We start from the raw sequence: 15,734 nt of genomic DNA, 5'->3' as shown, positions 1-15,734 counted from the left end.
CCCAGTATGAGGTTAAATAATAAATTTTGCCAGAAAACGTAACCAAGGGTCACGTGCGGCATTATCGTGCGGTCGATGACGGTAACCAAAAAAGTCGGTCACATGTCTAGGAGAGCCCAGAAATGACGTCGAAGCGAATGACCACATTCTTGCGAAACAATGCCAATTGGAATGCCGGCCGATCGGAAGCGTCATCTATGTCACTAAAAAAGAGAGAGAAGAAGTGTTAACCAGGTCACAACATGAAGCAACAGTCGTTTACACACCACCCACCAACCCCTTCACGGGTCTATTAGATTTGTCAATCTGTCAATAAAAATTTATATGTTCAGAAAGTAAAAAACGGCATATTTGTATAACCAACTACGTGTGTTTTCTATTTCACTGACGAACGTTTAAGTCCAAGAAATGGCAAAAATTGTTATTTTTAAATTAAATAGACTGAAATAAAATGACCACTTTGCCATCCTGCTCCTCATCATCATGATCATCGCAATGGTGGGGAAATGTACAAAATGCATCTTTCGAAGAATGTTATGACGTATTTCTGCACCTGACACATGGCAGGCGTTACTTTCTTAGAGAGATCATCAATATGTTCAACAGACAGATGAAACGTCCAATTCATTGGTCCATAAGTTCAGCCATCATAACAATGCAATTTGCAATTCCTCTAATTCATTCAGACGAAGTAAAATATAGGAGACATTGCTTTTGTAACGTTCTTTGTGTTATTTATATATGGATTGAATTAGCATGTAACACTAAATAAATTCAATTTGTTTAAATTGAGAACTTCGACAATGTAAGAAACAATACATTAAAGCTACTATTATAAAAAAAACCCAGTTTAATTGAATTGGAAATCAACGCCTTATTTACTATCAAATTATTTGTTTACTGCGTTGAGTATAAAACTACGATGCATTGTCTAGTAAGAGTAAAAAATGAAGTCCGATTTTGACCAACGTGAACGCATTTGTATAACTTCCAAAGTGAATTGGATAAGTTTTATGACCACACAAATAAAAAATCCGAACCTATAAGATGAACTGTAGATTCTTTGATACGAAATTTCGATATGCATGTTTCTATATGCGCCACAACTTAATCCTGATAATTTATTTTTCAGGTTTAACTTTAATTCAAGTGGTTATTTAAAAATAATTTCTGGAAATAGCTCTTTCATAAAACAGGGCCGCGTTTGAAAAGGGTAGTAACTATTTAGAGGACAATTGAACAGTCATGCGTGATTTTAGCATTTAAAACTTCAAGTGGAACTATCATGTACAAAAAATTTCATTAAATCAATAGTCGATTCTCGGCAGTGTGAAGTTGAGAATTTGTATTTTATGACTAAGTAACTGCTGGAAAGCATGTGCAATTCCTTCCGGTACACTACGAGGGAGGGTACGACAGTTGAGCAGGCAATCAATCGATTTGATTGAAAAATGAGCGGTTGCACCGATTTCGATGACAATAAATGTATGAGAGGATGGCACATTTGTTGATCCTCATTCAATCCCGCACAACATCGGGCCTCCCTGCTAGCACACACACACACACACGCGCGCGCGCGCGTGCACACACACACGCACACACACACACGTACACACACACTCATATATATATATATATATATATTTCGCACCTGATGAAGTCTACGCTAGATGCCGCATCTCCACCATGCTACCTTAAATCTTCTCTACTCTTCTGATGAGAAGCATTAGGCTTCGAAATACCTTGGCATAAAGAGTCCCCTCTACCCCCCCAAATAATTGCTTGTATTCCATCACTCAATAAATGAACCAATCTAAATCCACCAATATATAGTTTTGTGACTTCATTTCATACTCTTGTTGTTCTATTGTATAAGCTCCCATGATAATCGTTGAGCTTGGCATTATCCAGATAAGTCTCCTCTTGTGGAATTGAACTTTCCCTTTTTCTCTAACGCATTAAGCTACATTACGCTATATATATATATATATATATATATATATATATATATATATATATATGTATATAGATAGATGTATATAGATATATATAATTCAGATGTATGTATATCATGTATATATATATATATATCAGATATATATCAGAGATATATATATATATCATATATATATATGTATATATATACATATATATATGATATATATATCTGATATATATCTGATATATATATATACATGATATATATACATCTGAATTATATATATATCTATATACATCTATCTATATACATATATATATATATATATGTATATAGATAGATGTATATAGATATATATAATTCAGATGTATATATATCATGTATATATATATATATCAGATATATATCAGATATATATATATATATATCATATATATATATATATATATCCTATCATCATCTTATAATCATAAGCTCATTCTTTCCGGCTTGACATTTACACTTTAAATTAATGTTTATTTCAACTTTATTTCTCACGGTTAACGTTGGATGTACGGTTTGTTTCTAGCTAATGCAGTCAGAGATGGTTTTGTGGCTATGCTCGAATGTTCCGCTCAGTTGTTATCTACGTAAATCTGCACCAATGATTATCGAATCGATGAAACACTTGTGTCTATAGGTATTAGAATAACTATAGTAATACTCATATTATAGTATAATATATATGTGTGTGTGTGCGTGTTTTATATGTAATTAAACTAATTAGGTCAGTGATTAAATATGAATAAAGAACAAAGTCGTTTAGATTACCTATTAGTACGATACTAGTTATATAAAAAAATTCTCTTTCATCTTTTGAAACAACTTTTAAAAAAATTGTTTTTATGTGCTGATCAAGCCCAGACTTGTACAAATTATAATTTGATGAACGATTATATCCTTATATATATATATATATATATATATATATATATATATATATATATATATATATATATATATATATATATATATATATATAAATGAAGGCTAGGTTAGCTGAACTGGCGCACAAGTTCACGAACCCCCCTATCAATGCTCGTGAGTTTGTATGGACATAAAATCCTACATCAAGCCGCCAACCTCCTTAAACTAATAAGGATGTTTACATCACTAAGCCGGATAAAGGTGGAGTGTTGTTATCCTTAATACGAATGATTATATCGGAAAAATGTTGGATATTTTAAATGATAAATCAAAATTTAAAAGGCTTGGCGACACATCTGTTGATAGCACTTCGAACACTGAAGTAAAACTCCAGAAACGGTTTCTTCAAATACATAGGAGGAAATTTATTAGTAAAGATACTTATGATAGAATTCGGCCCGTGGGTTCACAACGACCCAGAATGTACGGGCTATCAAAGATCCACAAGAACGAGGTCCCTTTAAGACCCATTCTTTCCATGATCGGTTCACCCCAGCATGAACTGGCAAAATGGTTGTCCGAGATTCTTGAGCCTGTACTAAAGGAATTCTCGGGTAACTGCATTGCGGATTCTTTTCGTTTCGCTGCCACTATACGTGAACTTGATTTTAATTCAGAAACAACTTTCCTATATCCTATCGACGTTACCAATCTTTTCACTAATATACCCCTTGATGAAACTATTCAAATTTGTTCGGATATACTCTATCGTAGCACATTAACCCCTCCGGATTTTCCGGAGAATAGTTTCCTTGAATTCATGGAACTAGCTACCAAGTCGGTCTGTTTTAGCTTTAATGACGTAATGTATCAACAGGTAAGTGGTGTGGCCATGGGTAGTCCTTTGGGTCCTATCCTGGCCAATATTTTCCTAGGCTTTCAGGAATCCTTACTGTTTACACAGGTTTCTAGACCTGTTCGTTATTGGCGTTATGTAGATGACACTTTTGTCATTTTCAAGTGCCGCCATGAAGTAAGTGATTTTTTTCTGAAATTAAACAGTCTCCACCCGGCACTTACGTTTACGATGGAGGAAGAGCAGAATTACTCTTTACCCTTTTTGGACGTCCTTGTAGAAAGGATAGGGAATCGGTTTAATACAACTATATACAGGAAACCTACCTTTACACGGTTGTATATTAGTTGGGATTCCTTTGCCCCTATGAACAGGAAAATAAGTTTAATTAAGACCTTGGTCCACCGTGCACTCATGATATGTTCGCCAAGCAAACTTGAGGAGGAACTTAAGAAAATAACGGACATGCTTATTAAAAATGGTTTCCCTGGTGGTATAATTTCTAAGAATATTCGCCAAAAACTTACTAGTTTTAACACTAAGCCTCTTTTCGGTCCGGCTAAATGTCCGGTTTATTTGAAACTCCCCTACATAGGTTCAATCAGTAGGGTTTTTTTTAGCAAGATCACTTCGGTTGTTTCCCACTGTTTTTACGCGGTGCAACCCCGAGTAGTGCTGTGTACCACAACTGCCTTCCCAGCGTTTAAAAAAGATGTACTTCCCACGCTACAAAATAGTTTAATAATATATTAGCTTAGATGTCGGTGCGATGCTGACTACGTGGGTCGAACTTTTCAACGTTTAGGGGTCAGAGTGGCACAATACGTTCCTGGGTATTTACGCAAACTTTTTATATCATCCGCGCCTTTAAGGAATACATCCGGGCTTTTACGGAATACATCCGGACGACCACCAATTCTTGAATCGTCAATTGGTGTTCATTTGTACGAAAATAAAACTTGTGGCCAAGCATATTCTGATGAATGTTTTCGCATTTTACATAAAGCCCGGAACAAACAGCACCTCAACATTTTGGAGGCCGTCAGTGTGCTGATGCGCAAACCAGCTTTATGTAGACAAAAAGAACTTTCACATAAATTAGAGTTATTTAAAGAACTTTAAAAGAAAAAAAAAGTCTACATGTACGCTGTTTTTCTGTTTTGTCTATACTTATTTGTAGACAACGGATTTTCTTAATTATATAATAATTTTTTTTTTCTCGACTTCATCTCCTCCCCTTTTTCTATTCTCATTCGTTAAGTTAATGTAACTTACCGACGAGATCTATTGAAAAGGGTCAGTCGAAAAGTTAACCTCTAGGTCCCTTAATTTTTTTTTTTTTTACACAAAATTTCGTATGGATCCCTTTTTTATTCGATGTTTTTTTTGTTTTTTTTTACCTATAATTCCTTTTAGTCGATCTGTCTCTATACAATTTCCCGTTTCTCTTGTTTTCTTTTGTTTTTTTTTTCACCCATAATGACTCCATTCATATTTTTAAAGCAATATATATATATATATATATATATATATATATATATATATGTGTGTGTGTGTGTGTATAGGTGTGGGTGAGTGGGTGTATTGGTGTGCGTGTGTGTATTTATATATATATATATATATATATATATATATATTGCTCGTGGCGGGAAGTGAAGTCATTTCTTTTTCATCGCCCTATATGCGCTTAATATATGAGTGAACACAGGCCACAGAATATCTGAAATAATACTGCTCCATACTTAAGAACTAATTCATATGAATCTAGTTTTTTGTTTATTTTCCGGTAGCAAAGAGATTACCCGATTGATTACGGTGGTCGGCACGGGCCTTTGATGCCGGTAAAATATAATTAAAAACCACGAACCCACGACACCCTATAAAACGTGAAGCACTCGGCCTTTTTAGTTGGCATAACGTTTGCTCTTTTCGAAAATTTGTTTGATCATGTGATATGCATTTGCGGTTTTAGATGAGAGTCATTTTGATGTTATTACGATGCCGAACTCAATCGATATTTCACAACCTCCAACATACCATGTGTGCATTAACCCTGTCGTCACAGATATGGGTACTTTTAAAAGCACTATAAATACAAATACATACTTATCTATATTTTTTTCCGATTACTTACAAGGTTAATAGTATAACGCGAACATTAAATATAACATTTTCAATTATCTATGTATACCTGGACTTGATCGTTGTACAATACGCTTAAACATGATAATTTAATTCTTGCAATTACAACATTGAAAGGAAGAAGAAGAAGAAGAAGAACAACAACAACAACAAAAGAAACACATCGCAGATGGAGTATATTTCTGAAATATATTTGTTATAAATTTCAAACAAGTAAAATATTTGTTTATTTTCCTAATATTACTTTGTGATTTGGCTTTCAAGCGCACTTGACGCGTATTTTATTTTCCATTGATGTATTCTTTGATTTTCTGCCAGATAATAATACATTTCAAGGATAAAATATATTTCCTATTTTGGTCCCCCGACAAAATGAGCGGATCTGTAAATTTCACAAGAATTAAACATGATATGAGTAAAAAAAAAAAAAAAAAAGTAACAGAACGGATTTTCCGGGAAAATTGCCTATTAAAAAACATTGATGCCTTGGAAACTTTCTGAAAAGTTGTAACCAACTGATTCCTATATAATTTCGTTTGTCTATACTTCGCGATAACTCTTGGGTCTGTCGCAGGGGCTCTCATAGGGCTATAAAATCACTCCATTTTGGGAACTATTTTACCATATTTGTCCAAATTTCTCTGTGTGTGTCTATTTAGCAGTTTTGCATGGTGCTGAACTCACATTTAAATATGTTAAGGCATTGGGGAGTTTTGTGACTAAATCGGGGAATGCTGGGCTTAGTCGTTTTTATTTGCATGAAACAGAACTCAAATTCGCATGTTTTAAGGCCTAAAACTGCACCGTTTGTTCATTCTCACCAGGATTTGACGTTTCTCTGGGACTTTTGGAGCTTAATGGGTGGGGGTGCTGAACTAAGTCATTTTTCATGCCTCGTTCCCTGTGCATCAACGGGGGCCATGCATCCTTAACTTTTTTTAGATGTAAATTAGGATGTGATAAATAAATTATAGGAAGATCGCCTTAATCAAGAAGGAAGGTAAGTTTTTTACATTAATGCAGACAATACTAGCATCTCAAACAATACTTCAAAGATAACCTATGGTCTTTCTGATTATCTCTCCTCGGAGTTTGATAGTTGAAGCAATTGTGAAAAGGTGACTAGTTAATTGTAATGCATTCAAAGGAAGTTTCTATCATTTCATCATTAAGGCCCTTATCTTCACACATTGCAATGAATTGCTTTCGCCTCCAATAAGCATCTGGCGTTGGTAACCTTATTGGATTAATCTTCACTTCTGACATCAAGTATATTGCCGAGGTCTATGAAAAAATGTTTTTTTCTGCTAGCCGTTATAGAATGAAATCTCACATTTGGCGTAATAATCTACTTCTCTAATATAAATATCACCTACCTGTTTAAATATATGTATGTTTGTATGTCTGCCTAAACCTTTCGACAGAGGCGACGGATTTTTAGAAGATCGGTATGAAGCTCGACATTTCGGGCGACAAATATCGAATAATTCGTCAAAAGCATGGATTATTTCACCCCTGATTGGCACTTTTCTCAGGGAAGGAGTCGCTTTTTACGCCGATATTTCCAAAAGTCATCCCCTCTTTTCGATTGACTAGCCTTAATTTAAACCTATGTCACTTTCGGTTTGGCAATGGGCGCAACAGCAAAGACGACACTTATTTTTCACGTTCTTTTCCTCCTTCGCGGTACGGGTTCGAGCCTGCCTGCCTACTAGCACTTTTGTTTCGCTCAACACACACCTCCAAACAGCTAGACAACGCCGGGCACCCAGTCTTGTACATGTATGAATGCTAAATATGTCGTAAGATGAATTAATGTTACAGCATCGAAGTGGCGACCGCGTAGAGGTCGCTTTCCTGCTATGAAAGGGTTTTAAATTGACTTGGAAATCTAGTAGGCCAGGCCCTTTTATCCTCCTTACAGCCTATTTCACACAGAAGAGGCGTTGCGTGTCCATATCTGTTCTATTGTAATTCCGATGACAAGTGATCAACCGAGAATCAAGTGACGGTCAACTAACCTGTAAACATTTGCAACGAACATCCGTGTGACTCAACAACTGTCAACAATATTTTCAATCTTTCCATCTTTGTAAAAACAAAAACGCAAATTCTATAAACAAAGTGGCTTTACAATAACTGTGCGCCCGTGGAACTCTAAGCAGAAGCGTTGCTTTTCAGCTGCCTACAAAATGCTCGATCTGTTGATCCTTTGATTGAAATAATCAAGTTTTACTACCAATATTTACGATGTAGTTTCACTGACCACCTGACAATAATTAACGTTTAGATGGTTTTCGTCGTTTTGACGGAGAAGCTCTAGTCTTATAACGGATATATCACATTGGTTTTTCCTAGTGTATGTTTCTTATACATAATTTAAGGTTTCTATTGATTCATAATAACCTCTGAATATTAAATTCTGTTTGATTCATATCGGTGTACTTTATTTCTAAGATGGTATTTGAGAATGTGAGAAACATGTGCGTGCTTATGTATGCATACGAGTATAACAACACCGTGCCATTGTGAAAATACGTTATGTAATAAAACGCACACCCATAATCTTATTTTATTAATATAGAAAAAAAAAACAGAAAAGAAAGTGCATCAATGAAAAACAATGCAGACATGTAACAGTTAGGTTCAAACTGAAATAAATTTACTGCAACATCTAAACCTGAAGGTTTATTTTGCTCCACCTGCACATTCAGATATAGAAGGAGAAGAATATGTGCAGGAGAAAGATGAGGGAGGTGAGGGGGGATGGGAAAGGGGAGGGAACTAAGAAAGGGAAGGTAGTAGTCAGTCAACAACTGCGTGGTTTCAGTTTTCTTGATTTATTTTTGTGTTTGTTTCTCTTGCGTTTTATATATACTTGGTTGGCGATTGTCATTATTGCACATTCAGTTCAACATTTCAGGGTTTTCTTTTTAAATTTCCGCATTATTATTATTATTATTATTATTATTATTATTATTATTATTATTATTATTATTTAATATAATCTATATAATTATAAAGCTCAAATGACATGTAACCGGTGTTGTAACCCAACATCCGGTTTACGACTTCCGGTTAATAATAATAATCGTGACAATAAAACGTATTACTTTACTGTGTACGTTTTCAGCATCCCAATTGTTTTTTTTCGCGTTTGTGTTAAAAGATATATCAACATTTCAATTCAACTTCAATTACTGTGCTATCTATTCAGTGCACATTTACTTATAAGCATAGAAAATCACTTATAATCCAATGGCTTAAGTTTCCTTTCTTCACAAATAAGCAAGTATAAACAGAACGCCTCATAGAAATCTATCTATATTCTTTTTTCATTTTAATATACTTTAATAGAAATGGTTCTGTTATGTCAAAAAAACTATTTTCTTTACGTCACAAGTGTCACAAGTGTCATTAATTCCATAGCTAATATAATATACTGACCCAACGGGTCCGGGGTAGTCTAGTAATTATTGAATACCTACAGAGAAAAGAGTTTCATCCTTTCGGAAACCATCAATGCAGAGTGTCACGATTAAAGCCAGTCGAGAGATTCAAACCCCAGCAACAGAAAGCATGTCTCGCTTTATTTGAAAGGAAGCAAACTATTCGGCTACCGTCAACCGCGACAGATACAGTTGAAATTTACACATCTATTCTTATTAAATGCTTTAATCGTAAGTCAAAGTGATCTAATCATTATACGACGATCTGCGCATGTGAGGTAAGTTGACCGACTATTACAATTATAAGTGCTCAACGATAAGAAACAAGTTTCGTAAAGGGACTGGCATTATTATTTATTATAAGCATTATTAAATACCTAAAGACACTAGTGTTTCATCCTTTCGGAAATCATCGGAGCAGCGGGTCGCGATTAACGCTAGTCGAGAGATTCGAACACCGACAACAGAAGGCATGTCTGGCTTCATTAGCAAGGACCCGAACCATTCGGCTACACACACACACACACACACACACACACACACACACACACACGCCGACACATACACACGCACACACACACATATATATATACATATATATATATATATATATATATATATATATATATATATATATATATATATATATATATATATATATATATATATATACGTGCGTACAGAGAGAGAGCGAGAGAGACACTGAGACAGAGTACATATACACACACATTTATTGGCTAAAAGATAAACTGCATAGATGGTATATCTTAAATTATTTCAGTTTAAATTTATACCTTATATATCTATATTGTGCTGCCATCTGTATATTTCATTTATATACACATTAAACACTGCTCGATACAAACTAATTAATTAAATTAAAGCAATATTTTTTATGTTGTTAAGAATAAAATTGACTTTCGCTCGACTTTATCGATTTAAAATTCATTATTAGGCAAATTTAAACCAAATAAAGCGCAGTCCACACATACTTATCATTATATACTTTCAGGTAACCATGGAGATCAAAGATATCAGGTAATAAGAAACATTTTCGATGAGATCACATTTTGTATGATATCACATTTTGCATGATATCACATTTTGTACGATGTCATATTTTGTATAATATCACATTTTACATGATATCACATTTTGCATGATATCACATTTTGTATGATATAACATTCTGTATGATATCACATTTTGTATGATGTCACATTTTATATGGTATCACATTTTGTATGATGTCACATTTTGAATGATATCAGATTTTGCATGATGTCACATTTTGCATGATATCACATTTTGCATGATATAACATTTTGCATGATATTACATTTTGTATGATATCACATTTTGCATGATATCACATTTTGTATGATGTCATATTTTGAATGATATCAGATTTTGCATGATGTCACATTTTGCATGATATCGCATTTTGCATGATATAACATTTTGCATGATATTACATTTTGTATGATATCACATTTTGCATGATATCACATTTTGTATGATGTCATATTTTGCATGATATCACATTTTGCATGATATCCCATTTTGCATGTTATCCCATTTTGCATGATATCCCATTTTGCATGATATAACATTTTGTATGATGTCACATTTTGCATCATATAACACATTTTGTATGATGTCACATTTTGAATGATATAACATTTTGCATGATATCCCATTTTGCATGATATCCCATTTTGCATGATATCACATTTTGTATGATGTCACATTTTGCATGATATCACATTTTGTATGATGTCATATTTTGCATGATATCCCATTTTGCATGATATCTCATTTTGCATGATATCCCATTTTGCATGATATCCCATTTTGTATGATGTGACATTTTGCATGATATAACGCATTTTGTATGATATCACATTTTGGATGATGTCACATTTTGCATGTTATCACATTTTTCATGTTATCAAATTTTGCATGATATCAAATTTTTTATGTTTTCACATTTTGTATGATGTCACATTTTGTAGGATGTCACATGTATAAACAGTAAATGTTTGTCTCATGGGATAAAAACAAATAGCATTCACATACATGCAAATATGTATATTTTTTATAATTCTTTAAAACTATTTCCACCTGTCTAAATACGTTATATCTTAAATTTCTAGTTTGTAGAGAAAAACACTTTTGAGTATATAGGTTGAGAATTATCCTCGTACAGATACACACACACATGCTCATTTTTGTAGATATATAGATATAGGCTATCTTTTTGAATGGAAAAAAGTATTTGGCATAAACCAATTGTATTTTTTATTCTTCATTTTTAGTTGCTTTTAGTTGCGTTTTATTTTGAAGATTATATTGATAATCTTTGATTTAATAATCGCCGACAATTTCTTTGTTGACTTACAATCCGGTTATTGGGCTTGCCAGCATTTACAGTTTGCAATGCAATTTTCTTTAAACAATCTAATTGCATGTTTGCTTATGTGTTTCTCTCGTTGTCGTGAACAAAAATGTGCACGCAAAGACCCAATATACAAACTTTTCTAATAGAATTAAGTCAGTAATAAATTATTATATTGCAGCAATATGATGTATCCATTTTACAAGTATAAAAACAAATCCCAAGGCCAGAAGACAAAAAAGATTTCCACTTTCAAACAATAACAGCCCCATCTCAATATTTTGCAGTCCCACAAACAGTTTCTTATTAAGTTTATTCTTTTTCTATTTATCATTGTTTTAATTTTAAATTTGTTTCACTTTTAATAATCTTTAGCTTGCCTCACACCGACTTTAGATATGGTGGAGTTTTAATTAAGATTTTTTTTATATATAGTGAGTTTCGAGTATCAGCCGCTATTATTTAAATAGTTTTTAATAGTTGAATAATGATAATGAACATTCTGTTCTAAAGATTTTGCCAAATTTCTACATAATAAAGAATTCTCGGCAGAGAGTTCTTTATTTAAAAATATATTTAATTTCTTTCAGCTGACTGGGATAGCTTCCGTACATTCATATCTGACCTACCTCTGCATTCGATGTTTAAAAAAAGATGTGTCTTCTATAGTATCAGACCTGACCCAATGGTTTATTTTAGGCATAGATCGATTCATACCATCCAAAAAATTCCAACAAAAACTTAACAGTCAGCCATGGTTCTCCCCTTAATATGCTGCTGTCATCGCGCACAGAAATCACTTTTTCCATAGCTACCAAAGTAATAGATGTACTGAGATTACAGCTGCTTTCAGGACTGCCAGCAACCATTGTAAAAGAGTAATAAAAAATATGCAAGAGAGCTATATGCTCAGTCTGTTAAATCCAAAGTAGCTGAGTAGCGGCTTGGTTCCCACAAATTCTGGCAAATAGCAAACAGGATCTTGAACAGAAGCGTGCGTTCTATCCCAACTATCATCAATGGATCTGAGGTCATCTCGTCAGCACGAGACAAGACGAAACTATTTGCCAAGAACTTTACAGCTAATTCTACCCTATGCGACAATGGCCATCAACTCCATGTATTTCCTCCTATAACAGATAACACGCTATGCAACATACAAATATCTGTGCGTGAGGTCGCCAAGCTAATCAAGAACATTGATTCCAGTAAAGCAACTGGCGCTGACGGCATTCCAGTTATAGTGCTGAAAAAGCTCCAACCAGAACTTACTCCCATACTTACAAAACTGTTTAAGCGTTGCCTTAAGCAGAAGCGTTTTTCAACACTCTGGAAAACCTCATCAGTATGCCCTGTATTAAAGAAGTACAGACCAATAAGTCTCCTGTTTGTCATGAGTAAGTTGGTGGAATCCATATTAAATAAAGAAGTATTCAACCACCTCAACAGAAACAACCTTCTTAGTGACATACAATATGATTTCCGCTCTGCAAGATCTACAGCAGGTGCGCTAACGGTTATATCACATAGGATTAGTTAATCTCTTGACAAAGGCTTCCTTTCCAGGGCAATTGCTCTTGACATATCGAAGGCCTTCGATAAGGTATGCCATAAGGGCCTATTTCACAAGATTTCGAGCTACGGTATTGCTGGAAATATTTTCTCAATCATTAAATCATTTCTCTCCGATAGGCTCATAAGAGTAGTTATCGATGGACAAAAGTCGGAGGCCTGCAATATAAATGCTGGAGTTCTTCAGGGGTCAATCCTGGGCCCAACTCTATTCCTGATCTACATCAATGATCTCCCAAAACACATACTTAAATCATTCGTTGACATCTATGCTGATGACACGACCATCTACGGCAACACATCAACGGTTGTAAATGACAAAGTTCTCTTTAATTCTCTCTCCTCTGATCTTGAGCGCGTGGTACAATGGGGGAAGAAGTGGCTGGTAACTTTTAATGCACCCAAAACCAAGTTTCTATCTTTACATCATCAACGCTCTGATCCCAATCTGGCATCAATTGAAATGGATGGCTCTCATCTTGGGGAGGCTCCATGTTTTGACAAGCTTTTGGGTTTAACCTTTACACCTGATTTGAAATGGAACACGTACATCAAATCTGTTGCCAGGGACGCTTAGAAAATGGTGGGATCCTTCTACCGCTCCAAAAGATATCTCACTACTTATGCAATTCTCTATCTGTATAAAAGCCAAGTACGTCCAAGGATGGAGTACTGCTGCCACATCTGGACAGGAGCTGCTAAAACATCCTATCCCGCCTTGACATAGTACAAAATAGACTTCGTGGTTTGGTGGGGGATGCCCTTTTCTCTTCCCTGCAACCTCCATCCCACAGAATAGACCTTGCGAGCCTGTCTTTGTTTTATCGTTACTTCCATGGCAAGTGCTAGTCTGAGCCCCAATCTCTGGTCCCCCCTCTCAATCTTTCACGAGGCACACCCGTCTGGCTTAAACTACTGTCAATAATTTTCCCCACTCTTGATCTGTGCCTAAATCCAAACGTAGATTCCATGAGCAGAGCTTCTTTCTCAGAAGCGCACGATTTTGGAACTTTCTTCCGTTCGCCTGTTTCCCACCTGACTACAACTTGGATGTCTTCAAATCTAACATAAACAAATTCCTGATAAACCGCCCCTTAAGTAAGACATTCCATTAAATCTCCAATACTAATGATTACTACAATACTATCTCATTGATTACTGTACACGCAATAACCCGTATCCCTGAGTGGCTTCCGGGCCTTGATAAGTGGTGATCCCCCATGTAAAAAAAAGCTACAACACACATAAATTACTGGCGATGTAATATGTTTCATATTTTTTAATATTTATTTTATGTTTGCGTCGATTGATGTTTATAAATCTGTGTTGAAAAAGAAAATGCGCAGTAAGATATGCGCAGAAACGAGTTTACGCATTTCTATTTCACACAGACAGATGCATAACATTTCACTCTTTCACTATCGTCTGATATTATTTATAAACCTACTTGCTGAATTATTTCCTACGTTTTAAATTGATCTTTTTTTCTCATATTGAGACAAATGAACATTGAATCTTATTAATAAGTTTTAATAAAATAGAATTAATATATTTGAGCATATGATTTAAAATTATGATTTTTAGGACCGTGTATTGCACGGTTCTAAATTATTTTTTAAAACATTGACTTTTCCTTTTAATAGAAATCTCTATTTAAAAAGTATCTCATTTGTAAATGACTTTGAACATATTCTTTTGCTTGTGTTTATCGTAATCTGACACTCTATCCCATTTATTTCACTCAAAATATTTCTCTGAAGTCGTCATATCAAAGACACATTGCTCAAATTGAAATCTCTATGGAAATCCTTAAAAACAAAAAGGATCCTCTGAGGGGTATTTGTAAACGCCTTATCCTCATTGTATTTCATGTTAAAAATTGAATTCTACTCTTTTTTATAGATGAAAATTTTTTTAACACATAAATTTAAATATTTTTGACACGTAGAAAACAGGAGATTGTTTAATATAATATATTACCATAGCTACAAATTTGCATGAATTTATAATCATTAATAAAATAAAGATTACTACGTTTTTACGCTTAAAATATATATATATATATATATATATATATATATATATATATATGCAGCTGGGTGTATTAGTTCATCCCTAATAGACTCCGAAACGTCTTAAGAGATTACAGAACTTTAGTGTATATATTTGGGAGTTATCTTAGTTAAGTTTGGTCTCGGAATACCCCCGATAATTTCCGATAATAAATATCTGAAACCGTTTTTTTTCATTTATTGCCAAAGCCTTTTTAATTAATCAGAAAAGCTATTTTTCAATATCAGCGCATAGCAACAATGATAGTACAACGGACCGTGAGAATTCTACTATGGGTGAGTTAATAACGTGTTTTTTTTTGTTTTTTGTTTTTTTGCATGGCGTGGTTTGTAGGTTCGAAATTCGCACGTAAATTTCTTTTCATTTTTTTTTTCATTAACGGCAATGAATTTCATAAGA

The 15,734-nt window shown here is 34.2% G+C and overlaps 1 protein-coding gene across 1 annotated transcript; it reads left to right on the top strand.

Moving 5' to 3' along the window:
• The first annotated feature begins 3,149 nt into the window (after positions 1 to 3,149).
• LOC145292380 (uncharacterized) lies at positions 3,150 to 11,658 on the top strand. Its single transcript, XM_080138708.1, has 2 exons — positions 3,150 to 3,722; positions 11,611 to 11,658. Exons 1-2 carry the CDS (start codon positions 3,150 to 3,152, stop codon positions 11,656 to 11,658), a joined length of 621 nt encoding a protein of 206 aa, XP_079994834.1.
• Positions 11,659 to 15,734: the final 4,076 nt, after the last annotated feature.

This window comes from Euprymna scolopes, chromosome 13 (assembly GCF_053919585.1).
Source record: "Euprymna scolopes isolate OS-2025 chromosome 13, ASM5391958v1, whole genome shotgun sequence".
In the NCBI taxonomy this organism is placed as follows: Eukaryota; Metazoa; Mollusca; class Cephalopoda; order Sepiida; family Sepiolidae; genus Euprymna; species Euprymna scolopes.
Note: the sequence above shows the minus strand (reverse complement) of the source record. Positions and strands in the feature narration are given on the sequence as shown.

Excerpts from the sequence above, each read along its gene's own strand:
- LOC145292380 (XM_080138708.1), top strand. The coding sequence starts at position 3,150 with ATGTTGGATATTTTAAATGATAAATCAAAATTTAAAAGGCTTGGCGAC. Across the intron at positions 3,723-11,610 it reads ATGACGTAATGTATCAACAG|TTGCTTTTAGTTGCGTTTTA; the intron begins GTAAGTGGTGTG and ends CTTCATTTTTAG.